Source organism: Coptis chinensis, chromosome 5 (genome assembly GCF_015680905.1).
Source record: "Coptis chinensis isolate HL-2020 chromosome 5, ASM1568090v1, whole genome shotgun sequence".
NCBI lineage: Eukaryota > Viridiplantae > Streptophyta > Magnoliopsida > Ranunculales > Ranunculaceae > Coptis > Coptis chinensis.
In genome coordinates this window covers 35,336,133-35,363,712 of record NC_141460.1, presented here as the reverse complement: position 1 = coordinate 35,363,712, position 27,580 = coordinate 35,336,133, and the positions used below count along the sequence as shown (strand labels likewise).

Sequence of the window (27,580 nt, the reverse complement as noted above, 5' to 3'; positions counted from 1 at the left end):
ATTTTGAATTGAATGGAACTCCATTCCTATTTGATTTCTAGATATACCTAAGCAATAAACTTTAAAGTATAGCTCCAAATAACATGTACTTTGAGCCTCTCATCCAAGCAAGTGCACGTTGCAAACGATAAAGATAAAAGGTTAGTGCATCAAAAACATCTATGTAACGATATTCACTGAAATCAATATCCAACCCTTAGGTAAATTGGGCACGCTCGATAAACCTGAACTGGAGAGGTAGTCTTGAGTAATTGCTTCTATTTAACCGAGGACATTGGCTCTGGTATTTCGCAATGTCGGTTGGCATGATGACATGTGTTGTAGAACGTAGACAACGAAAATTTTGAATATTTAAACAAAAAAATTTATTTGTGTATCTCAAATACATGACAACAAATTAAAGAAAATGGTGATATACATGGTAAGAGAAAAAAGGGCTGAGCTATGATGTCAGAAGAGAAAGGATGAAACCTTGTGAACTGCATACCGCTTCAAGCTGGCAAATGCTCCGACCAAGTAATATGGCACTTGGATGTTGGAATAGTGTTATGTAGTAGAAGCACAAACTTATATATCTGACCATCACAATCCAATATGTTCAATATTTTACTTGCCAAAGCAACAACACCGATCCTAGTCGTGATTTAATTGCATTACAACCATTCGAAGTCAATATGCTAAAGTGCAATATATTCTATGTGTAGTGTTGTTGCATTTTAGGTACTTCAGTAATGTATCAACTAATTTTGAGTATCCACATGGAATAATCTCCAAGTAACACACTAAAAAAAATAAGATATGCTTTGTACAATACTAACACATCTTAGAACCTATACTAATAGGATACTCAGTAATATAGATTTTTTGGCGCAGCGTACCGCATTTGTATTTTATATCAACATATTGTGATGCTATGTTAGTATCCAATGAGGTTAATCTCTACATATCGCATTGTGTGTGGACATCATATATGTTGTTTAACCTTTAAGAATTTGAAGGAAATTCGGACCAGATAAAAACATAATTGGTATTGCCCATAACTCTGGAATTAGTAAATTATATTCAATAAGTAAATTTGATTTATTGGGTAAAGTATTAAGCACAGTTGCAAAGGCGATTACAGTTCGGACTAACAAAATTAGATGATACAATTAACAACAGTACGCATGGTGATAACTCTATCGGAGTCAAGTCCTAAGTATTGATTAGACTTGTGGTAGACATTTAAAGGAAATGATCCTGAAACTTTGGACACATTGGTCTGGTGTAAATGGTGTCTGGTTCCTTTTCAAAATCAGTTGATAACTTCAGAAGGGGCAGTGCATGGTTGGACTCGAAGGCGTCATGCATGATGATGTCATTTCATTGTCTGTCAACTAAAGCCATTTAAGATTGCTTGAGAAACTCAGGTATAGACATTTTACGTCTCAAGTAACCATCAAATTAAGTATTTTAATGACACTTACTCTTGTATATCAATGCAGAACATGTATCATTAGTGTAAACTAAAGACCATCTCTCCCGCGATTCATACAATCATGTTAGCCAATTGTTACTACATAAGTAACGTTTCCCAAGCATTGGCAACCCAATTACACTTAAATTCCTCCTGAGAGTACCTGCTAAACAAATGGCTGCTGAAGCCATCAGTGAAACTCTTATGTTCAGTTATTATTTGGTGTAAATACTGTTTGGCACTTTGCATAATGTTCCACAAGTAATAAGAAAATAATGGTCTTCTGAAAGACATAACATGAATTTGAAGTTTCAACATTAATTTCTAGTGAATCAGTGTTTTGATTTTTTTCTAATTTTTTTATGGGACTAAAATAATTGTTCTAATACTACGTACCCGCTATTATCTTTATCAAAGTATTGGAAATGGAATATAGTATAGAGACGCTCTTGTCCATCCGTTATGTTCATATGCATTGCCGCTGTGATGAACTCATCATAGTCTATGGTGCCATTGCCATCTGCGTCAGCCTGTTTTGAAGATTGATTTTCTGATTAAAAATTAAAGAGAAATGATAAAAGAATAAGGGTTAGATAGACTTACCCCCACCATTTGTAAGATCCAACGGTCAGATTTCTTCATCTGGAAAAAAAAAATCATCTCGTAGCCGTTGGATCTTGCAATTGGGGAGGTATCACTAATATTTTTGAAAATGGAGGGGGTAACACTAATTGCAACTATTAATTGGGGGTAAGTCTAACTAACCCAAAGAATAATCTAAAAGTTTTCCTTCAAAATGCTCAACTGTCGATATTTCTCACTATGTTATTGGACTTACAGCTTCCATTAACTGTTTAACTTCATATTCGGAAAGCTTTGTTCCTTGCTTGGACAGTACCTGCTCTAGTTCTTAGAGCGTTATGGTCCCACTACTGTCAGAAGCCATGTTCCTTAACATTTCCTTGAGTCCCATGATTTTTGCTTCTGATAGACAACCTGCAATCACCTAGTATCAATAAAAGAAAAATGGAATTTTTCAGGTGCATGTAGACATACAACCTAAACTAAAAGGGATCCTGTGCCAAGTCATTTGGAGTGTTAAATTACCCTTTCTACCAGTTTTTCTAAGGTCAATAATGAGTAGTGTTACCCCTCAAATATATATAGAAATCAAATGATATTAGGGGAGTATCATTACTGGGAGCTACTGATATTAGGGGAGTATCATTACAATGGAGATACTCAGATATATTTTTGCCTCATTACTGGGAGCTATATTAGTCCTTTCTAGTGTTAATGATTGTTGGTTGGAATAAATAAAACAATCATATATGGAGTGGTTATCTTGGTGAGCAACCGGCTATAGATTGAGAACATGATTTTGAGGCGAAACTTCGTCAAACAATAGTTAGAAATATACCACTATAGTACTCCGAGACTCTACTTCACAACTTACTTTATCAAAAAAAAAAGACTCTACTTCACAACTTACAATATTTTTGAATTTCATATCTAATATTCTCAAGCAAAAATCTTCATATACAAATTGATCGAAGACTTCTCCAAGCAACTAAGAACAACATTTATCTCTAAATTAACTATCAGAATTATAGCAGCTGTAGAACAGGAACTGATATCCATGTGCAACTATAATTATTTATATCAAGTACAAAATTACAAATTATGAGTTATGACTTGGCTATTCAAATGTTATCTGTTAAGCCATTTTGCAAGCTATTCTTTACAAATATTAAACCAAACATCATGGTTAACAAACAAAACAAAGAGACCAACTCTCAAAGCCTCTCTTCTACAGCTAAAGGACCAAAAAATAAAAGAAAAAAAGAACAAAACATCAATTCTACGGATGCAAACAACACATATTGCATTTCAAAAGGAAATACAAAAGAACAACACAACTTCTAGAAATTCCTTTTTCTTTTCGTATCTCATTTGGGGAGTGAGAGTGTTCGGTGTTCTGTGGGTTCTAGAAGGTGAAAAGGAAGTGAGGTGAAATAAGAGAAAGAGTCTTATATGGAAGTTCGCAGGGTTTATTAATGAAACGAAATCGAAAAATTAAAAATAAGACCGTATGTTCATATTTTTTAGGGGATTTAATTATTGGTTTTTAAAGCCCAAACGTTATTAACCCAATCGTTATTTGACTTCTCTCTCACTAATAGCCTAATAACTAACCCCCAAATGCAAGTGCATAATTTAAAGTAAACCAGAAACAATTTGGTGGAAAAATACCTATAAAATGCTTTGAACTTTAAGTATCCAAAGCACTCTAAAATTCTTGGAAGCCACTAAAAAGATTGAAAGTTGCTGCCAATCACATACTTAAACAACTAATTAAACACCATAGCTTCCATATCCATTTAGACCGTGGGTTCATTTTTTATACGAATTTCCCAGCTAGTTGGTAAAATAATATTTTCTCCCGTCTTGGCCTAGTGCGTGATTTCACACCAAAAATATATAACTTCTTTCCAATTATGAACAACTTGACAACCCCCAGTTTCAAAACTAATATTATTAGAAGCCCTATTAAGGGATAAGCTATGGAAGAAGGTGGGAATTTTTACCTCTGAAACATGATGGCCTGACCTGATTCGCAACACTTGAACTAAACTGACTTTAAAGCTTACTTCCAGCTCAATGGAGTTATAGGCAAGGCACCAGCTCTTCTTCCATCCCTTGTACATTAGTGCTAAAAATCAAATACTTTGGATGTGTTAGTGTTCTAAAGGACATCTTCGAAAGGGATATAAGTGTTGGGACACCTCCACCTCTCAAGCATCTCATCAACAATACCGGCTGGTCCTTCTTTAGTTAAAAGTGAAGCATCTAATTGAAACATACCCTTGTGTTGCTTCAAGTTTGAATAATAATTATTATAAAAAAACAAAGAGTCCGAGGTTCCATTGGTACTGTGGTTGTGTTGTCTGAGAGACTTCGGCATTTTGTTTTCAAGAAAGCTACGTAAGTTCAGTTTAAGGAAGGATCTGAATCTCCTTTTCCAGTGAAATTGTAGAGTCTGTTGCTGAAAAATTTGTAATGCCCAACACCGATGGTATGTGAACCTGTACATGCAAATGCAATTGGTGAAACCGCATTAGTGCAGACTTAGCCACCCCTTGCCAACAGTAAAATTTGATATTGTTAGTATGAACTTCACATAATATAAAGCACATACCTGATAAAACCACAAGATCATGAATCGTAAGGCCTTTCCTGCTGAAATTTTGTTTAAGAATGCTAAAGCTCGAGAAATGTGATGGTATGTTGGCAAGGGCCTCAGATTGGCTTGAGATTTTACCATCTCTTCTCCCATTCAATACTTCCCACATCGGTTTTTGGAACTGTAATTCAAACACAGAAGGAAACATCATTTATAACTACTATTATCTTACATTTTTACTGTCGTAGTATATCATATACAATAGTAGTCTATTTCACTGCAGAGTTTGTTGAACAACTGATTGCTCCTGAATCGCAATACAAACTACGCCCCTAATTTTCAACTTTAAACTTGGAACTTACCTGGTATGAAACGGAGTCCCTAGCAGCCAAAGCAACAATATCAGCACAGGAAGCGGTTCCTGGGCAGCTCTTCTCTAGTTGTGTCTTCACCTCGTCGATAACATCAAAACCTACCAATGATAGGTTTGGTATTGCTTCCTTTTCAGCTTTGTTATTAGACGTGGAGTTCAGTAATACTAAAGCATCACAACCCTGAAAAGAGTAAATAATATATACATCGACCAAATTAACTCATTTGTTGCTGCCTATAGAGCGTGCACTATATTTCAGGTACAACTGCAAATAATTTTTCCAAACTAACAAAGAAGAAAAGAAAGAGAACCCATTCGAAGTGTCTGACCCTTTCAAATTTAATTACCTCATGAGGTTTTCACGAATGAGAAGACAAACACAGATTATATAAATGCTTCAAAGCAAGCGGTGACCAAACACGTACATCTCAAAACGATGATGTCGCTACTTTGATTCTGAAATAAAACGAAATTGATCAAGTGACAAATTAAATAGAAGGTACGAGAGATTTTTGGATTGAACAACCATTAAAATTCCTAGAAGAGAGAGATAATGGCGAGGGGGAGGCGGTGACGCCATCGTTTTCAATTGGGAGAGATAGATGTAGAAGCCCTAGTTATACTAGTCGAGAATGAGAAGTGGGGTTTTGTAGAAAATGCAGACCGAACAGTTTTCCTCCAAGAATTGGGATTGTTTTGAAGATTAGAGAGACAATCAGGTATGTTTTTTTTTTCCGTGGCTTGGAGAGCAAATTAGGGGAGATTTGGGAGAGGGAAGAAGAAGAGAAGAAGAAAATAGACGGTTGGTTTCTTCCATTTAATTTCAGTATAAAATGTAATTATTTAGCAATTAATGAAGGGTAAGTCGCGAACAATTGAATAGTGGCGTGTAGTTGATTTCCGACCTGAATTTACACATACATCCTTAAGTTATTACGTAATCTTAAGGGTATAGATGGTAGTAAATTTTTAAATGACGAAGTAGTCCTTCTTAAAAAGATTGAATAATTGATTTTAATATTTTATCAAAGATATTTTATGGTAGAAAAAAGGTTGGTCCAATTTAAATGCCCATGTTAATTATGGTATACTCTATTAATTGAGATTAATACATTTAACATAACACATTCATTGAACTTATAATTTAACCAAATCAATGGCATTTTATGAAAATGTATTAAAAAGTACAATATATACATTACTGGACTTTGAGTTTTTCTATGAAAATCAAATAAATGTATTATCTTTGAAAAAAAATTATGTATAATTAGATCGAAAAATATGTGTTAAATATTATGATGGGGGCAGCATTTATACTTCTAAGTGCTTCATAAATTTTCTACAAATCCATTTTAGAGGTGGAGACAAACAAGTTGATTATTAAGGGTGTGTTTGTTAAATTTTAACTCATGGAAAGGAAAGGAAATAAAATGGGTGGTCCACTATGGAATGGAATGGAAATGAAATAATTTTAAATGGTATGTGTTTGGTAAACTGGGGAAAGGAAAGTAAAAACTGGATAAATGAATAATCATGTTTGTTTGCAAAAGCTATGGAAATGAATAATTGTATTGTTGGGTGGGGTGTATTAGTAGTAAGTCCCTATCTATCTATTTCCTTTCCTTTCCTTTTCACAAAAATTTCAGGGGTTAGCTAAGGACACAAAACCTTTTCCATTTGTTTCCGTATGGAAAAGCCCATTTTCTTTCCATAGGTAAACAAACGCCTTAAAAACTATGGAGAAGGTGGACCATTCTTATTTTCCTTTCCTTTCCATAGTGTTTCCATCATAACAAACACACCCTAAGTATCAATGTAGCAGGCCCGCCATGGGCCGGACTTAAAAGCTAGTTCAATGGATGAAATAGAAAATTTGCGTAGTTGCGTATTGGCATCTAGCTAGCTTTATTAGACACCTCATCGCTTCAAAAAACGTACACAAACACAAACAGGAGATGCAAACACATATAAAAACAAAGTCCATTTCTTTACAAATTCTTCTAAATTTCCTTCCGTCCAAGTCATTCAATTCTATCAAAACTCTGGATCTTCATATAATCAATCTACTTAAACGATTCTGATTGGACTCCTCCTCTGTTTCCTATACTACAATTAAACTTTTAATTTGGTTTCTTCCAAGAATTCTGTCGGTAATTCACCACTTGGAATTTGGTTCATCTTCTTGATATTGATATATCTTTCTAATTTATAAATGAATCGATTCTTTCATTTTCTTTATTGTTTTGTTTGATGAGTCTTTTATCACTTGAAACCAACATGGGAAACTGCTAAAAGTTTAGATTATGGAACTATTTTGATCATGTTTGGACCTTAGACATGATGAAACAAAATTTTGATTAAAGGGTGTCTTGAATTGTGGTGAGTTTTATTGTTGGGGACTTTCTATTTATGGACTTTGTTTCCTTAATTGGAATTAATCTTGATGATTAGTTGATGGTGCTTGTTTTTTTGTTGGTTTAATCTGAATTGTAGTGAACTATTGAAGAAGAAAAGTATTATTTTCTAGGGGAGTATTATTTTCTTTCCATAACTCTTTTGGTTTGCAAGATTCTCTTTTCATTTTACTTTTTAATCCTGCCTCTGTTTTGTTTGTCAAAAGCCTCTCTGTTTTTGTTCATAATTCTCTTTGATTTTGCTGGTGTTTATGCTTCATTTGATATCAAGAGGTTTGGGCATACTATTTTATCCCACTCCTAGTCTCCCTCCCCTGTAATGTGATCTGTTTTGTTTCTTTGATAATTCCCATATTCCCATATTTCAAACATCATCTCTAAAATTTGTTCCTCTTACTGTAATGCTTGATGTAAAAACATCATTCCTTTCCATGGTTTATTTGGACTTATGCTTTAAATTGCTCATTGTCATGCTTAATTTATCGATCATGTGTTGCAAAATCTGAGTAGTATTATGCTTTCACTCCTGTATGAGGTGAAATTATTGACAATGCTGCACTTTTCTGTATGTAGGTTTCGGAGCCGAAAGTACTTGACCAACCATAACAGACTCAATACTTCTAGCTTGTGAGCTTTCTATTGTTAATAACAGAAGTGAAAAGATGATATAAAAGTCTGAGATGGTCTCTATAGTCTGGTGCATATTTTAGTATTTGTCATTCTCTGAGTTTGGGCACTGCAACTTTGGCAGCGCCCATGGATACCACAGCAAGTGGAACCCCATCCATACACTACCATAACATTGTTGACCAGACCATTACTTCTATTGTTGTCTCCTCTTCACCAACGTTTCAACGCCAACAACGCCATTGTTTTGGTGAGTCCACTCCAGGAGAATTCCCACTTGCTGCCAACCCCTCCATCGTCCTCCATGTTCTTACTGGATGTGATTTGGACCCTCAAGATCTTGCGACACTTGAGGCAAGTGTCATGATATTAATATGTTTGATAATAAGAAAAAGTTACTACACTAGAATTGATGATGCTTCTGATTGAATTGGATTGGGATTTTGCAGGCAACATGTTCTTTCTTCAAGCAGCCAGCAAATTTTGCCCCCGATTATGAGCTATCAATATCAGAATTAGCTGCACTTGATATGTGCCGAAAGAGAGCAGTATTTAAACCAATGACAACAAGTGAACAAGAAGAGCTGAAGCAAAGGTGTGGGGGATCATGGAAGCTGGTCTTAAGGTTTTTGCTGGCTGGAGAAGCATGTTGCAGAAGGGAGAAATTTCAGGCAATAGCAGGTCCTGGTCACAGCATCGTTGTGACTTCGAAAGGGAAAGTTTATTCCTTTGGTTCAAACAGTTCTGGCCAGCTTGGACATGGCACTTTGGAAGAGGAATCACGACCTCACCCAATCAGGTTTTAAATCTTATCGTATTTGTAAAGCGGTAACGTTGCTCGGTAGTTCAGTTGCAGGTTTTTTCGGACAAAACAAAAGTAAGAAGCCTTGAAGATGAAGCACACTTAACGAGTTCTGTTACTGCTACACAGATCTCTTCAAGGAGTCCGCATTATACAAGCAGCGGCTGGGGCTGGCAGGACAATGCTGATCAGTGATGCCGGACATGTCTATGCCTTTGGGAAGGACTCCTTTGGAGAAGCAGAATATGGGGCTCAGGGAACTAAGTTTGTTATGACTCCACATCGTCTTGAGTCATTGAAGAACATCTTTGTTGTTCAAGCCGCAATTGGGAACTTCTTTACGGCCATTCTTTCTAGAGAGGGCAGGGTGTATACTTTTTCTTGGGGGAATGATGCCACACTGGGCCATCAGACTGATCCCAGTGATCTGGAGCCGCATCCCCTCTTGGGTCCACTAGAAAATGTTCCTATTGTTCAAATTGCCGCTGGCTATTGTTACCTTCTTGCTCTGGCTTGTCAGCCTGGTGGCATGTAGGTCTCCTTCCTGTTTAACCTCTATTATATGTCTAACAACAATAAAAAACCATTGGACTCTGTTGGCACAAGTTTGGTCCAATTTTTAATCTGGGTAATGCATGGTTTGCTTCATTATAGGTCTGTGTACTCTGTTGGTTGTGGTCTAGGAGGAAAGCTTGGACATGGTTCAAGAACTGATGAAAGGTACCCTAAATTGATCGAACAGTTTCAGACTTTAAATCTTCAACCTGTGGTGGTAGCAGCAGGTGCTTGGCACGCTGCTGTGGTGGGACGAGATGGGCGAGTGTGCACCTGGGGTTGGGGGCGCTATGGATGCTTGGGTCACGGAAATGAAGAGTGTGAATCTATTCCTAAAGTGGTGGAAGCCTTGGCCGAGATTAAGGCAGTGCATGTTGCCACAGGAGACTACACAACATTTGTGGTGTCGGAAGATGGTGATGTATACTCATTTGGTTGTGGAGAGTCCTCTAGTCTTGGACACAATGCTGGGGCTGATGGACAGGTACATATTCTTCTATCCAGTCCTATGATATGCTTGTTTCTGTTTGCATGTGTGCCTGCACCTGCATGCATTGGAATTAGATCCATTGATTAACTGTGGATCTTGAACCCCGTGATTGCAGGTTGGGTTCTAGTGTACTCATACATTAAATGTTACGACTTAAGCACTGTAATCCATAGTAATATGCAAGTATGCAACCAAATTTGAAATGTAGAGAACCTGCGATGAATGTTTGGTTGGTTTCTGTCAGAATTTTAACACCTGATATTTGTTTAACGTGACAGGAAAATAGGCATACAAATGTGTTGACACCAGAGCTAGTTACATCTTTGAAGCAGGTGAATGAACGGTTTGTGCAGATTAGCCTCACCAATTCAATATACTGGAACGCACACACCTTTGCGCTCACAGAATCAGGAAAACTGTATGCATTTGGTGCAGGGGATAAAGGGCAGCTAGGTCTAGAACTTGCCGGCCAACAGAGTGAAAGGGGGAAGCCGGAGCTTGTTGATATTGATCTTAGTTAGTTGACTGGATCCACACTCCAGTAATTGTAATTAGTTTACCACGGCACCACACCTAATGGTGCTTTCTTGTCAAACTCCTTGTCTAGATTTGGCCGTTTGTTTTGTACATACAAGTCTCTCATGAAAAACTGAGTCACCAAGTAGCTCGTCGTAGTAAAGTGTTATTTTGGTCTTCTGTAATTACAAGAAGAACCAAGGAAGGGTATTGGTTGCAGCTCTCATTATTTTTTTCTTTACTTTTTTCTTCTCTCTTCATTAACTTGTGCTCAAAATAAATCTTTATCAATAATCAGAAGTGTCCAACAACGTCACTACTCTCTGTCAGAAGAATACCCAATATTCCTTCTATCTGTCCGGCATTTAATACGATCCGTGGTCGTCACCAATCTGGCAACTTATTAGCTGTCTGGCTTTTGTTCCAGTTCTAATATCATTACTGGTGATTGTGACGCCGATTGGATTCCACCTCAAAGGGTGGTCAATACTTTTGTTCTTGTTCATGGGATGATTGAATACAAAAGGATGTATGCTTATTTACTCTTACGTCCTGCTCTTTTAAGTTTACACAGAGCAAGACTTGTATATGTCATGGCCGAAAATATCTGGTGATATATTTCATTTTTTGAAGGGTCCGAAATGGATATATTGAGATAAATCAAAAAGATATATTGATATAATTCGGATCCAATATATATCAAATTTTCTGATATATTAATATATTGATCGATATATTTGACTAGCCTCATGCCACGTGCCTATCCTTCTGTCATGCCACGTGCCTATCACAACCCTTACACACAGCTTCCAATAACTTAGTACCACTCCTAGGGAACCTTATATCATACCCATGAGTCACAGGATAAGCTTTCAACAATTCCTTAAGCTCTTCTTTAGACCCAAACTTTATCCCAATAACAGGTTCAACCTGAAACAAATCACAACCAGGAGGCAAGCTAGGAAACCTAGAATTAACTCTTTTAAGCCCACCCTCTTCATCATCAGTTATAGGGCTGTCATAATCTGATTCACTAGCATAATCACTATCATTTTCTATAAAACTAGTAGTATCACCAAGCTCAGATAGTTGGTTCCCATCAGTTTCTGTATTAGCCTCAACATTATCTGCTTCTATATGACCATGCTCAGTTGGTTGGTTCCCATCAGTTTCTGCATTAGCCTCAACTTCAACTTCTATATCATCCTCAGTTGAACCTTTCTCCTTCTTCTTCTGTTGTCTTAACTGAATTCTCTTTTTCCTAAATTCAATTCTCTTTTTCCTAACCTCTATCAGTTCTACATCAACATCATCATCACTAATATGATCCAAGCTAGCAATATCAGAGTCTTCACCATCACTCTCCTCATCAATCCCCTCCTTTAATTTATCTTCCTGAGAATCCTCATCAATAGCATCTTCCTCAGAATCCTCATCAATAGCATCTAACACATAATTTCCACCCACAACATACAGCTGTATGACACCATGTGTCTTTCCCTCCTGAAGCATAGCATTGGTATCATTGTCAGACTCAATCAACCTAAGTCCCGACTCTAAAGTCTTCCATGGCATGCAATAATACATTTTAAAATAATTTATGTACCCCAAACTATTGACCATATTACAAAGCCCAGAAAATGTGTACAATTCCAATTTCAAATCATAACAATACTCCATTTTTCCATTTTTATAATGCATAATGGGGGTATTACAGAACTCCCCCCCTCCCCCCATGGTGTATTTCTAACACATAATTAGTCACTGCACAATAAAATGAATGCATTAAGTTAATAAAATGAATGAAGAACTAATTTTAAACAGACAATCAGTTAAATCAACTTACTTGGTCAAGGAAAATGTGTTACTTCTTCATCTGAGTCTTCAATTTCGTTTGGTTATTAATCAATTTTAGCAATTCCAACAAATATCACGTTTTTTAGGGCAAATTTTCAATTTAGGGTTTTCTTCATTAGATAGACATTGAGGGGATTAAATTTTTTCGAATTAGAAAAGGTTTTGTTTATATGGGTCACGTGTTTTAGGGAGTGAGAAGCTGAGGTAGTTAAAAATGCTGAGTTGGTCGAAAATGCTGAGGTGGTAGAAATGCTGAGGTGGTATGCCTAGTGGAAAATACAAATAAAACGAAATTGAAAAAATAATGACACATCATCACTTAACTGACGGAACCTAACATATTGCTATTTTTGTGAAATCGGGCATAGTACATTGTTACGTTTGTGAAAAAAAAATTCTATGTTGATACAAGTGTTAATAGGACCTAAGTACGTTGCATATTTATGTATTTAAGCCTAATAGAAAAACCTACCTAGTTGACTGGAGATCCCAAGATCTAGGTTCAAAGGGCCAACTGCATTATGTATGTGACTCAGTTAGCACTGGAGAGTAATAATATATTTTAACCCATTCCTATATAAGACAATGCATATCTGTCACGAGACCTAGGATAAGTCAAACTTTTAATGATTTACTATATCTTGGAAAGTTATGTTATCCAAGTGGAGTATTGCAGGATACTCTTTATAAAAATCAACTATGTTAGTGTGAAGTGGGGCCGCTTCTATGAGAATTTTAAAGGCAAATGTCTTAAAAGCACTATCTAAAACCAAGAAGTGTTCAAGGCCAAAATGAACACAGACGAGAGAATCAACAGTATTCGAGAAGGTATTGCGTAAAGATGATTGTCTAGGTTTATACAAACGGCTGACAGTTCAAGGACATTAATTGAAGTCTACTGATCGTCCAATTAAATCCGATCGTCTTTCACTAAGGCAAGTTCAAGGCCTCCCATGCTACTTGACCTGATACGGTATCTTTTCATTTGTAAAAGAACAGAAATCCGATGTTTATGATATAAGAAGCCAAATTTTCATTCATGTGGGGGATTGTTAGAAAAATAGATTTGCACAAATCCATTGAGATATGAATGAGTAATTTGTCTCCCAAGTTACCCCACTTGAGATGAAAATGGGTTTATCTTGAAATAGTACGTAAAGTGAGAAAAACCTTTTGGAAAGGGTGCACTGGTTCGAAACAGTGCATTATGCCGAAAAGGTGCGACCTTTTTAAAATGTGCACTGGTTCGAAACAATGTATCATGGCGAAAATGTGTGACATTTCAAAATAGGCACTGGTTTGAAACAATGCTTTATGCCGAAATTGTGTGTCTTTTCGAAACATGTGACTTTTCAAAGAGTTACTTACTTTTTTCCAAGAGTCACTGTGTTGTTTCGAAGAGGTACCACTCACCTATAAATAGTGGATGAATTTGGAGAGAAAGGCACACCAGATCACACAGAGTTCTGATCTTTCTCTTCTCCCCCTGTTCTTAGTCAAATATTATGTTGTGTTCACTGATTCTATATAATTGAAGTGCTAGCTTTCTATAGAAGGAAATCCGTTCTATCTTGGGAGACAGTTTCCTATCAACCTTCAAGCACCTTGAGAGGGAAAATCTGTCTTAAGGACATAGTGAATCTTCACTAGGCTCGGATTTAATTATTGGTAAATTAAGTTCATTAGTTGAACTAAAAGGTTTGTGTGTTTGTTGAACTAAAAGGTTTGTGTGTTTGTTGAACTAAAAGTTTGTTCATGATATATTTGTTATATCAATTTGATTTTCTTGTTTACTCAACAATAATTATATTTTTGAAATAAGTTTTCTACAATCACTACAAGATTATTACTGATCATCGGAGTCTGAACTCTTGACCAACGTGTTTCTTCAGTGGAACAACAAGAGTGGGTTTCTAAGTTGTTGGGTTACGACTATGATAATTCAGTTGCTGATGCTTTGTCCCGTGTTGCTGATGGCTCTTGTGTGCATGCTATCTCTTCTCCCATCTTGTCTGATATTAATGCCATTTCTCAAGAATGTTTTGCTGATTCTGAGTTGTCTTCCATTATTAATCGTCTTCTTTTGTCTGAACATGTTCCACGCCACTCTTATGACAACAATATTCTGCGCTACAAAGGACGAATCGTGGTTCCTTCTTCTTCGGGTTGGTGTGATTGAATCCTTCATGAATTTCATTCTTCTCCTGTTGGTGGACATTCAGGTTTTCTAAGTACATACAAGCGTATCTCTACACATTTTTATTGGAAAGGTTTGAAATCTGCTACAAAGTTATTTGTTACTGAATGTGATGTTTGTCAAAGGAACAAAGCGGAAACGGTTTCTCCTCCGGGTTTATTACAACCATTGCCTGTTCCTGACAAAATTTGGGAAGATATCTCCATGGATTTCATTGATGGCCTTCCTTCTTCAAGCAAGAGGACTTCTATTCTGGTAGCTGTCATTGCACTTTCACATCCTTATACTACTACAATTGTTCAATTTTTTGTGCGTGAGGTCCTAATAGATGACAAACTAGCAGCTGTCGAATTGCACGGCACATGATCCATATGCATGCAAATTTTGTCCGCTCATGAAATTCGGATAGAAAAAATATAAACTTCGGATGAAAAAGATGACTTTGGTATTTTAAAGGTTTGAGTTCCTGGACTGGGATATAATCATAATTCATAATCATATAAAGTTTGCGAAACCTTTAACCAAGTGAAACAATTGAGTCTTTAATAAAAGAATCTCGTATGCCAATGAAAAGGTTACCTAGTCTCCGATATAAAGGAGAGATTCAAAGTGAGTTCAGCGCTAGGAAACAAAAAAAGCAACGAGGAATTATTATGCTCGAAACTCAGAGAAAGCATCATCACTGAAGTGACAAGGTTCATACAAGATGAGACTGAGATGAAGAAGAAATATTACAAGAGGTACGAGAAGTGAAGCCCTTATCTCTGGGTTTGGTTTCTCAGCTGATGAAGAAGTTAGACGAAGAAACCGATGGTTTTAACCTTCGATTCCAAAACAGGTTTTATGAATTTGATTCAACTTTACCATCCTTCCATTTAAACGCTAAACGTTAAAAATATTTTGAGGGCATTGATTGAAATTGAGTCACCGAAGGGTCCAAACAATGATCATAAATAAAAACCATTGCAGCTATCACACTTAGATACATTATAAGCAGATAAGAAAAACCACAAAAACATTCCATCAAGTACATAAACACCAGACTATTTGCACAACATAAACCAAGATGTCTATTGCACACAATCATTATAAAGAAAAGAACAAACATTCCATTAAAGAAGGCTACATAAACACAAGAAAAGCATGCATCAAAACACAGTGAAAGAATTCCTGTCAACAGATCTCTTTCCGACAAAACTTTGTCTATTAGTTCAGTGTGAGGGGTACGAACTGAAAGCTCAAGAGGTGCATGACCAAAACTAGGAGATCAAAACCACTACCATATCAATCAGAAATCCGATGGGCTAATGATGTCATCAATTTTGAGAATCATCTTAACAACCTGTGTCGCTAGTAAGATTTGCTGCTGCTTCCCAATCAGAGTCTCAAAAACATTTTGCTTGCACATGTCATTTGTCCCAACATCATTACAGTCGATCCCAAAGTAAGAGTTGTTCTCCTGCAAACAGTAATCCGATGGGTAACTCTTACTGATAAGCATGCAGAACAAAAGAGGATATAAATCAAACACGAGAGCTACCATTTTTTGTTTGGTTTGTCATTTTTCTATTACCTTGATTTGTTGAGATTTAACTGCAGAAAGTGTTTCAATGGGTTGCAGTCCACTGTTCTCTGCAAGTGCCATTGGGATGGAATCCAAAGCATCTGCGAAGGCCCTTATAGCATACTGCAAGAAAGTGGTAATTGTCAGAAATGGGATGACACTTTATGGATCCCACCTTTATCAAGCAAAAGATAAAACACCACATTGTGCTTGCCAATTCAGAAGTATTTCAAATAGTTCGGCACAAACTTCAAGACATCTTTTTTTTTTTGGTTGGTGAGAAAATACTCTTTTCATACCCCGCATAGTGTGAGAGGTTGGCACTACAACCCAACAAACAATGAGTTACATTAACACCTAACTACAACACATCAAAATGTTATAAATGCTGACAGGAGATAAAGATGGTCCTGAAATATTATCCATACCGGTTATCCTCTTTAGATAGCAGCTCTACAGTATGTGTTCAATCTAGAAAGAGACAGGTTGGAAAGATGACAGAAAACATACCTAATAACTACTATGCATTCATTATATTTTGAAAATAATCAATGTCTCAGAAATTGACACCTATGTCAATGCTCAAGGACACAGAAAATGGGTAAAATGAGTTGGCAATGTAACTTTCATTCTCAAGGAAATCATTTCTTGGTCCTTAGCCTCGAGAATTTTAAACTCCAACATTCTCTCGTAGTAATAACAGAAATGATATTTCAAGGTAGTGGGATCTTAAATGCACCACACCAAGGAGTCGTGGACAATTATTTATGAATGGACATGTTTAGCTAATGTCACATACTAGTTCCATCTTTACTATTCAAAAGAAGATGATAAGGATTATATAAAATATTGGACAGAATAAACTACCAGTAAAAGCATAATGATAATTCTGGGGGTGGCCCAGAATATGGTTGTATGTGTCTAGATATTCATTGGTTCTACCAGAGTCGGACACTGACAGAGATTTTATATAGAAAACAAAACAGCTGTTTTACCTGCTCAACTCCAGGATATCTATCTGCAGCTGCCTCTACAGCGATCGAGCAGGCAATTTCAGCAGACCCACCACCATACACAATAGAGTTGTTACGGATTAGATTCCTTGCCACACAAAGAGCATCGTGGATGCTGCGTTTTGTTTCCTCTATCATCATTTTGTTACCTAAAGCATCAAAATTAAAACTCCATATTACTTACAGCATCAAAAGATCCGTAATATCATAGTTACAACATCTGTTCACCTTGACCTTTATACTTGCATGTAACACATTCTTGTTTTTACTTTTTATGTTTGTATGAGCAACATAAAAGGCCAAATATCGATTCAAAGTAGGATAATTCATACGTCTTATGTGTCTTGCAGATAAATTTTTCTCTCACAAGGTATAAGAATTAATTTAAAAGCAAAAGGATGGATATAGTATCAGGAGATACTGCAGATCTTCAGCAAAATGTAATGTAACAAAAAAACGGAGAATTTCAAAAGGTACACCCAACTTAAATTTTAATGTCATTCTTAAGATATTGACATACCCACAAAGTGATGGATATTCACATACACCATGAACAACCTAAAGACAGCAACAATAGCAGGCATACCAAGACTCAAAAGTTCACCCTTTTAGAATATACATATACGAGGAACTGCACTTGTTCTCTATAGATATGCCACCAATATAAAATCTAATTATATTGAAAATACTTGATCCAATCTGTCCCTTGCTGGTCAGTTAATCCAGAAGGTGCTATTTCATAACAATCTTCTTCTCTCTTTCTTCTTTTGTTTAATACAACTTTTATTCCCTAATTTCCTTAAAATCCCCTCATTCCCCAGTAAATGTCGGAACCAAATCCAAGACCTTAAGAGTTAAGACCAACCTCCCAAGTCATGACCAGTAGGCCACTGGGCGCCTTCATGCTATATACTAGGGAATTTGGTCGGAAAGATATAATAGAATACTCAAAGACAAAGTGGAACCTTTTAACATACTTTTGGAAAATATTAAGTCATTTGGTTGGAATTGGGTGCTTGCTTATCCTGTAATGAAAGTCATCAGAATGGATGAAGAATGTTTTGTTGGGAAGGGTAGTCCTAGATGATAATGGCATAATACTATTGCATGTTCGATGAAAGTGTTGTCACTCTTATCACACTTATTATTGACTCTTTTTTTTAAGGGTTAGTTACCCCTCCCCCCCCCAAATTGCAAGATCCAATTGCTACGAGATGAAGTTTTTTTTTTTCAGATGAAGAAACATGACCGTTGGATCTTACAAATGGGGAGTAAGTCTAACTATCCTTTTTTTAATTAAAAAAAAATGTTGCTCAGTAAATAGATAAAAGTAATAAATAATGAGTCTTCACAGCAAAAACACATTCAAAAACAAAATGTAAGGTTTTTTTACTAATCAGAATGCAAAACTTTGATAAATAGGGAACAATAGAGTACAATGCATACACGCCTCTTAGCATGACACTAAAGGTGGTGGTATATATGTAATCAAAACTAGCAATGAAGTCCCTAAAGTGATGATACCAGTATGTTAGAACATAGAAAAGCATCTTGACCAATCAAACAGAGTCGCTTAAAACTCTACTCGCTCTAACATCAAATTGTGTTTCCAAGGGTTAAACACGCATTATTATTGATGATACCAGTCGTTTTAATGCAATGGTGACCAATAAAAAAATGATTATAAATATATGAAAACAAAACAACAAAGAGAGAGGGAGAGGTGGACCTACCTCCACGTATGAATATTGTCACAGCCCTTGAATTAGCACATTCCTCAATGTATAGCATCCGTTCTTTTGTTGTTCCAAATGACTTCTCCCTAACTAGTCCAGCCTGAGCAGATTTGACAAAACACATTATAATCCTTCATTTTACAGAAACGCGCATAAAAGAACACGCACACTTGTGAAACAATAACCATAGATGTCACAAATGTGTTCGAGGACACCAGAACAGTGAAGATGAATTAATTTAATTCTGTTTGGTGTCTTAGTTATGCAGATTGCCAGCAAAATACGGCCAGTTCCAATACTAATTCTATCCCTCAACGGTTTGTAATCCATTGAAAGAGCTCATTTTTATATATATAACGCATCACATTTCATGCGTATTTAACTCTTCATGAAGCAAGCATACTCTGAAAGTTTAACCACTGACTCAATCTTCTGCCTCTGATTTTGACGTAGTATTTTCAACAAATTTCCATATTTCGAAGTGGAACAAAGACAAAAGTCTTTTGTTTAATGGTGCAGCTAATTTATGTTATTGAAGTACCAACTATCCGATTATCACATAACTATGTTACTCACTGCCTCCTCATGGGCTGGCCTTTGTTGGGACATGTGATAAAACCAAGTCACACTTACAAAGATACAAGTGTTGGTGTGGGACACGGATACGGAGTCTGACACAACGACCTATATGAAGTAGGATATGAAGAAACAGCTAATTAAAAGAAAACCACTATTTTTATATGCATAACATATCCGTGTGTCTGACACAAATTTTTTTTGAGAATATGAAGTATACATGTTACTTAGTAATGAAATTATTAACTCCAGCAAATTGAGACTGAATCTAAAATCCGAAACAATGAACCTCACGACTGGCATCAATTTAGTTATTCAATGATTCTTTTGTGATTTTTGACACATTATCTGAGGGAAAAAATAGAGGAACAAGCCTCACCAGCTCTGAAAACATTGCCCAAGCCCAATGGCCATAGAGTTAATCTTGGGCAAAGTTTACAATCAAATGAAATTAACAAATACAAATTGTGAGGAAACTGGGATTCAGAAAACATACCTTCCCTAATTTTTCTGCTGTCAACTCTTGGAACCTTGGCACAATCCGTCCACCTGAAGAGAGAAGCAACAATGATTAGTGACACAGTCCATAAGGTAAAGTAGGATGCTAGGTCCATTAGGTAAAAGGAGAAGAAACAATGATTAGTAACCTGTAGCGATTGCAATTAGCTCGAGTTCTACTCCACCGACCCATCGCACAGCAGGCAAGTTTCGGTGCATTAACAAATGATTTGCTTCATCATCAAAACCCCATTGACAAATCACAAGGGTTGCCCCGACATCCTGCAAGTTATAAAATATAGGCACGATAAGCATCAGATATGAACTAGTTTAGTTCCTAATTACGCAAAGTACATGTATCAGGGAGACCAGGCAAATGTGTATTTCCAATAACAGAGAAACACTATTACTAAGTAATACATACCCGTACTACGAACTAGTTATTCATAAAAGTAAATTTTTAGAACTTTAAAACTTGTTAGGCAGATGAGTCGCATTTCAGTGTTAACCAACAGAACATAATTACTATATTGTGTTATGCATAAAAAATAGTGTTTTAGTTTTTTCTCTCATTGACAGAGCAAAGAAAGTAGGCTTTGCCCCAGCTACGGCTATCCTTCGGAATAGTTATTTAGTTGTTTGTCAGTACTTAAACAAGTTTCATGAAATTAAACCATACCTTGCACTTCTGAACCATATCATCAAAGTACTTCTGCTCTTGTAGACGTAAAGTTTGAAACTTTTCAACACTGTCAATGTCAACCTTATGCTTAGTTTTAGGCTTTGGGGGTTCAAAGGGGCATGTCAGGATAGCAATCTTAGCATTTCGAATTTGTTTTGGCATCTGGGGATGGCTCATATCTTTGTCAACGATAATGCCATTAATCAGCTCGGTATCTTCCAACTTTCCCCCAACTTTCCCTTCCACTTTGATCAAATCTAAGTTGACATCCCTCCTCTCTAAGTCTGCAACAGCCACAACTGCTTTAACAGCAATCTCGGCCAAAGGGCGCTTGCATCGATTCACACTGCAAAAAAAAAAAAAAAAAAAAAAAAAACTCATCATTAGTCTGTGAATCGTAATCTCTTATGACTGATTACTATGTGATGCAGCTATAATAGTTGACTTTACATCTTTGAAGATAAAGTCGTCATGCAAGTCTGAACCAAAGGCTCAATGTTGGTGGCATCAAAAACAAACTTCTGTGCAATGTTCTCTAAATGTTCAACAGATATCCTAGAAGCCATTTCATAGCCTTCTGCTACCCGAATAGGATGCACACCACGTTCTAATAGTCTCTCAGCCTGCTCTAGAAGTGCACCAGCCATGACAACAACTCCAGTAGTCCCATCACCAATTTCATAATCTTGACTCCTAGACAACTCAACCATCAGTTTTGCTATCTGATTATCAACATCCATCTGCTCCAAGATTGTCGCACCATCATTGGCTGGGGAAAAAATACAACTTAATAAATGAATAAACTTTTTAAAATATAATAAAAAAGAGAGACACGTGTACATACTGATAGTGACATCGCCGTCAGGACTCTGAAGCATTTTATCCATGCCTTTAGGACCAAGAGAAGTACGTAGAATCCTAGCAACGGCTTTACCAGCAGAGATGTGTGCTTTCTGAGCATCGATTCCTCTTAATCTAGTCTTCTGTTCTTGATCTCTTACTATAATAAACGGACGACCGTACTCATCGAATGCCAACGCCATTTTGTAGATCGATCTAGAGAGATGCGATGACTGCGTACGACGATTAATGAGAATACATTTTTCAGGAAACTACTATCTCTTTCGCTAGTGTTTTTGTAGTGAGAAGAATGAAATGACCTAAAGTTGAACTCTTTCTAGTTTTTATATATAGGCTTCATTTTAAGGCCCGGCCCATTTAGAAGGGCTTTTTGTAACGGAAGCCACCCTGTCATTTTTCGATCTGCCTTCATATTGCTAACTTTGCCCTTAAAAAATAGTTGATAGGGTTTGTATATTGTCGTATTCATCTTCTTCATTTAGATTTCTTTTTTAATCAAAAGACTCATAATGTTTCATAGCATCAGCAAGCAAGTCTACATGCTCAATAGAGTTGATAGGAACAATTAATTGGTCAAGCTGGGTCGGGTTGAGGACGTAAATAATAACACCGAAATTACAATCTATATAATAAAGTAGCTTGGTTTTTTACGCTGTTATATCGAGAGGTCGGGAAGAAAGCAGTTTTGGGAAATCCTATGGTAAACAATCGCTTACTTTCTAAGAGTCCTACTAAAAACCACCAAATAGAGTCTTATATACTTACTATACACTACTACAGAAAAGCCCATATACCACTATTATATATAGTGGTAAAAGGGCTTTAACCACTATTTTAAAACCGTGGTAACAACCACCATGACAAATACTTCTAATAAAACCGTGGTAATAAGTAATTATAACCACAAACCATTTTGATGATAAAAATCAAATAGTTTCTTCTAATTGAAAAAACCGTGGGAAATAGTGATGATATTTACCACTGTCCGATTCAAACCGTGGTCTATAGCTATTTTTTTAAAAGAGAAAATAGCTCCTAATTATTAGATTTCTGCCATATTCATTCATCTTATTCATTGAACCTGCAACTTGCCCATTTTCACCATATCCACATTAGATTTAAAAACACATTGCTCAATGTAAATAATTCATCCATGCAACAAACAAAAGAAATAACTTTACACATCCAACACGCAAGATTGAAATGCTAAAAGAATTTTATAACTTTTCGAGTCATCAATCACAAAGAACCATCCAATCCATCTGAAACATCAAAATAATGACTAACTTTTCGAGTCATCAATCACAAAGAACCATCCAATCCATCTGAAACATCAAAATAATGACTAACTTTGTTCCATCAATCAAAAGAGCAATCTTCTTGTTCCATCTAAAACATCAAAATAATGGTGAGACCAAACATCAAACCTTAACTGGAATTGGTCGAAACCTAGCTAAGACGTATCGGCTTGAACGCGGCTCCATTATCTTGGATGAACTTAACAATTTGAAGTCGAACATCATCAAGTGTGTATGTATCTTTGAGGGTTAAATTTGTCATCTACATGATCAAATATCAAGAGGTAATGTAATAACTAAATAATGAAGAGTAATACAAAAAATATAGTACTAAATAAGTTATGATGACTTATACCTTATTTTTAAAAGAATTATCTTAACAAACTTCAATTATTTCTCTCATAAACTTCATTGCGTTATACCCACACTCTATATTGCTAGGTTGGTACGGGCCCTAAGCACAAACATAGAAAATATTCATAATCATATATTTTTTTCAACGTACTATATGTATGCACAAGAATTTGTTTACCATAATCCTCTCCCACTTCACTGGACCTTTACTTCCCTTCCCTTCAAATCTTTGCATTGTCATGACAACACTTCAAATTAAGATCAATGTAAAAAGTTAATTAAATGCAAGCAAAAGGTAAGCATGTAACGAATTATTTCATACACATACACACGTGAGTCATTATTAGATGGTAGATAATGCATCGAATTCAACCAATTAAAAGTCATCCGCAATAAATTAATGACAATCAAAACCCAATGTCCATTGCAAGAAGATCGATCGGGCATGGGTAGTTAAAAATGGATATTAGACACTAAAACTGCAATATGCATTCCAATTAAAAAGACTAAACAACATGGGTAGTAAGAAAAACATCAGACGATATACTTACCTTGGATTGTAAGGGGGATAATAACAACTCTTTTTATATTTGTATTCTACAAGCTCTCTACAATAATTCTCATGCCCATTAGCTCTTGTGAAGGATAAAGGGTTTACAAATCCGACAACATCATGACAACTCACAAATTTGTCATAAAGAATCCTATAAGGAAGAAAAAAAAACAGCCGATATTACTAAAACTAAATATGAATATGTAATATATTGTACGATAACACCAACAATGAAATTTTGCAGATCTTCTAACCTCGTGTATACCACCAAAATAACATCTATGCAATGAAACAAAAGTAGCTGCATTACTTGCCTTGAGTGCTCCACTATACGATGACAGAGAGTAATATGTGTGTGTGTGTGTCAAGGGATGAATTCTTGATACACTTAAAATAAAATGACAAGTCTAGTGTATCTATTTAATAAGGGTAGTAAATGGTAAGTTAAAAGCCCGTAGAGGGTTTAATAAGAACCAAGAGGTGATTCAATCCACTAACTGCTGACGATTCATTCATCCGCAACAAATAGATCAAACACCCAAATTCTCATAATTTATAAACATGAGATCAACATATTTATTTTTTAATAATAATAATAATAATAATAATAATAATAATAAAAAGTTATACTATAGAAAACGAGAACCATATATCTAACTCTATTCTTCTGAAATAAGAAATATCTAATAGAAATTATAGAAGAGGGGATAAAGAAACCACAATAAAAAAAACAACAACATACAATAAACATGCATAAAGGATATAAGTAGAGGATTACCTGGAAGTAGTAGCAACTACCAACAAGTAGCCCTGTTTAGCGGACAGATGGAAAAAGCGGGTTTAACCCCTCCTTGTGGCAAGACTTAGTTCGTTCAGGACTAACACAAAACAAGAAACAGATTTTTTTTATCAAAATTCTCACCAACTAAAATCACTACAACTACTTTTGGTTCGTAGATATCTCTTTCGACAAGAAAGTACATTCATGGAAACTACTTGATTCAAAATTTGATTTCCAATTGTTTGGTAACAAGGAAATCTTTTTTTTTATTGGCCTATCTAAAATCATAAATTAAACAACTTGATCACCTATGAACAATTCGTTATCAAGTAAACTTCATTTTAAATCTCGTTAATGGTGGAAGAGAGACCTTGAGACGGAAAAGTTTCAGAAAATTACTCAAGATTAGAGATTTAGCAAATCAAATTTTTAGCAACTGTTAAGCTTTATTAACTTTTCCACTTGCACTCGTAACTCATTTCGCATCCCGTGATACATAGGGACCATCACAAAATCACCATTAAATAGTTCATACAAACACCTGGGTTATCGAAAGGGTAACCCTCACACCAAAAGGAGTAAATTAAACTAATCAATATTACAAGATATGGTTGGTCCATATAAATGAATCATCTGTAATAGCCTTTACCTTGTACAAACTATATACAAAATATTCGCTTTCTTCTAACAGTCCTATTGAAAACCACCAACTAGAGTCCTATATACTTACAAAAACAAATAGAAGAAAACTTTACAGAGTTCGTTCGTTCGCCTATTCACCCATGCTCCTTCTCTTCACGCCAGCAAAAAAAAACCCTTATGTTCCCTTTTCTTCACGCCAAAAAAAAAAAATAGTCACTCTCAAGTAAGTCACTTCCAGGTACGATCCTCTTTGTTATTGAAGCTCTTCATTCGGTGGGTATTCGACAAGGTTTGCAAATTCTTCTAAAAAACAATTTAGTCACTCTCTAGTAAGCCACTTCCAAGTACGATCCTTTTGTTATTGAAGCTCTTCGATGGGTATTCGGCAAGGTTTGCAAATTCTTCTTTAATTGTTGTGTGATTTCATTGTTAACTTTTCTTATACATTCTTTGCTAATAATAGATTTGTGAGGGGATTGGGCTAACTTATTACAATGATGTGTACTTGAAGGTTACATAATGCTTTTTATTTTCATTTATTAAGTAGCAAAGACTTGGAAAAATTGGGTGATAATCAATATTTACCCCTAATAGTCCTACTGTTATTTTTTTATTATGGTGACATGTTAAAATATAATCACTGAACTTCGTTAGTTTGTCTAATGAGATGTGGGTGACAAGTAATGAAGCTGATGCTTTTGACAATTTGCATTGTATATTGGGTAACTCATGGTTATTATTTTCGCCTTGGGTTTCCAACACGCTTCACTCGAATATTTAACATATAAGTTTTTGTGCATGACCACTCATTTCAGTTATAAGAAAATTTTGATTCCCTTTTTGACGTTGGAATATCTGTAATGAGAAAAGAATACTCAAATTTAAATTATCATTGATTTCTTTCAATGCATGTTTGTTTCCTTGAAATGTAACCATAAGGATGTGCTTCTAACTTTTCATGGGAGTACGAAATATACAATCCACGCCTCTAATATCTCAACTAGCATCATATTGGATTGTCTATCAAAAAGTGGAATAATGAATTTCAAAAGGTTTGAGTTCATGCTTGGAATAATGAATTTCAAAAGGCAAAGACTACTTTAGGGTCTGAAAGTCAAGGGAGGCTATGCTTGAGTGAGCATCAATGAGAAATCAATGGGGATTTATTATTTATGCTTGATTAAGGCAATGCTATACAATTTGGACTTAACATACGATTTCTTCTATAATTTATCACTTGGATTGCAATGTTGAAGTATTCTATTGTGTATCTCTTGCTATCTGTGTTCTAAAAAGCACTAGGTTGTAGTTGGGTAGAAAGAAAGCAATCTTTTTAGACTATGTTGTTTTTGTTTATTTTGCGAGATGAACTTTTTCTATAATTTATCACTTGGATTGTAATGTTGAAGTGTTCCATTGTGTATCTCTTGCAATCCGTGTTCTAAAAAAAGTTGGGCAGAAGGGAAGCAATCTTTTTAGACTATATATGTTGTTTTTGTTTCTTTTGCGAGACGAACGTTGCCATTATTCAATTCTTGCTTTTTCTTTCTTTGCCTCTTTTATGCTTTTAGATCATTTTACTATGCACACTAAAGTATAGTACATGCGTGTAGCTTTGGTAGAAGTTCTAGTGGATCGGAACTCTTTATATTTTAATTATACAAAAGTCGATAACTTTAATTGGAGGTACTGGTGATATGGTTGCATTTTGCTTAACTCCGAACCTCCCTTAATAGTTGTTCATAATCATAGTTGTATACCACTTTTATTTATTTGCTGCAATTTCCTTATCAATGTTTGATTATCAGCCATGGATAAGGCACCACCTGCAAGTGCATTTGATGTTTCTGTTGTTAACGCACCACCTAAATCTACCAATGAACCTATTGCATCTGTGTAGTGGCCCAATAATGAAAAGTGGACTAGGTCAACAGATTAAGGAACGGGATGTAACGTAATAGGGGAATTCGAGGAGTAGGGAATCGTGGCCGAGGAACCCTAAACCGCGGACGTTGTGTATGTACGGCAAGAAGGGGAACCGAGGGATGAGAAGACAGGTGGATGATCCAGATGAAAGGGAGAAGGGGTATGATAAGAGCCCAAAACTGTAGTTTTAACCCCTTAATAATCATACTGTTAGACCAATTATGTGAATAATAAGTAAGAGTTAATACTGATTACGCGTTTTTATGCATTTCAGGCTTCAAAGTCCATTATATGCAGAAATGTGCCACTTTAGCGAGATAAAGGAGCAAAAGTCAGCAGAACTTCCGAATGCCATATCTTTGGACTCAGACCTCGAATGAGGCCTACCTTATGTCAAAACGACCGGCTCGGAAAGAGCTTTGCAATGGTCCAAGCCTTGACCCAATCAGAGGAGCAGAAGTGGACGAAAAGTCTGTGGAAGCCAACTGCAGCTGAAGAGGCCTTTTGGATCGAAGAATTGGGTTTTGGGCCCGATTCTCCGCCCAAAACATGGCTCCAAGCCCATGCACGATTTTTGGATCTGAATGTATAAGAACAAAAGCTTAACTCAGTGTTAATGGCAGTT

At 36.0% G+C, this 27,580-nt stretch overlaps 2 protein-coding genes and 1 pseudogene across 7 annotated transcripts; 1 reads left to right on the top strand and 2 right to left on the bottom strand.

Annotated features, from left to right (window-relative positions):
• Nucleotides 1-1,688: 1,688 nt before the first annotated feature.
• On the bottom strand, nt 1,689-5,328 carry LOC147497396 (peroxidase 24-like; annotated as a pseudogene). Its single transcript, XR_015196835.1, has 6 exons — nt 5,325-5,328; nt 5,003-5,232; nt 4,656-4,821; nt 4,045-4,542; nt 2,295-2,452; nt 1,689-1,986 (listed from the first exon to the last, which is right to left on the bottom strand). The product of XR_015196835.1 is annotated as a peroxidase 24-like (transcript).
• Nucleotides 5,329-6,951: 1,623 nt separating this feature from the next.
• On the top strand, nt 6,952-10,662 carry LOC147497395 (Regulator of chromosome condensation (RCC1) family protein). Of its 4 annotated transcripts, none has more exons than XM_086559954.1 (6): nt 6,952-7,163; nt 8,001-8,408; nt 8,504-8,853; nt 8,986-9,387; nt 9,511-9,895; nt 10,180-10,662. In XM_086559954.1, the coding sequence occupies exons 2-6, from the start codon at nt 8,184-8,186 to the stop codon at nt 10,420-10,422; spliced, it is 1,605 nt and encodes a 534-aa protein (XP_086416080.1). In that variant the 5' UTR covers nt 6,952-7,163; nt 8,001-8,183; the 3' UTR covers nt 10,423-10,662. The 4 variants fall into 4 exon arrangements, with proteins under 4 accessions (XP_086416080.1, XP_086416082.1, XP_086416081.1 ...); XM_086559956.1 differs by having other exon boundaries at nt 6,953-7,163; nt 8,001-8,054; XM_086559955.1 differs by lacking the exon at nt 6,952-7,163 and adding an exon at nt 7,207-7,392.
• Nucleotides 10,663-15,517: 4,855 nt separating this feature from the next.
• On the bottom strand, nt 15,518-21,741 carry LOC147497394 (TCP-1/cpn60 chaperonin family protein). Of its 2 annotated transcripts, XM_086559953.1 has the most exons (9): nt 21,385-21,741; nt 20,991-21,309; nt 20,538-20,886; nt 20,008-20,140; nt 19,857-19,909; nt 18,782-18,884; nt 17,031-17,197; nt 16,045-16,158; nt 15,518-15,930 (listed from the first exon to the last, which is right to left on the bottom strand). In XM_086559953.1, exons 1-9 carry the CDS (start codon nt 21,581-21,583, stop codon nt 15,760-15,762), a joined length of 1,608 nt encoding a protein of 535 aa, XP_086416079.1. In that variant the 5' UTR covers nt 21,584-21,741; the 3' UTR covers nt 15,518-15,759. The 2 variants fall into 2 exon arrangements, with proteins under 2 accessions (XP_086416079.1, XP_086416078.1); XM_086559952.1 differs by having other exon boundaries at nt 20,991-21,700.
• Between the last annotated feature and the right edge of the window lie 5,839 nt (nt 21,742-27,580).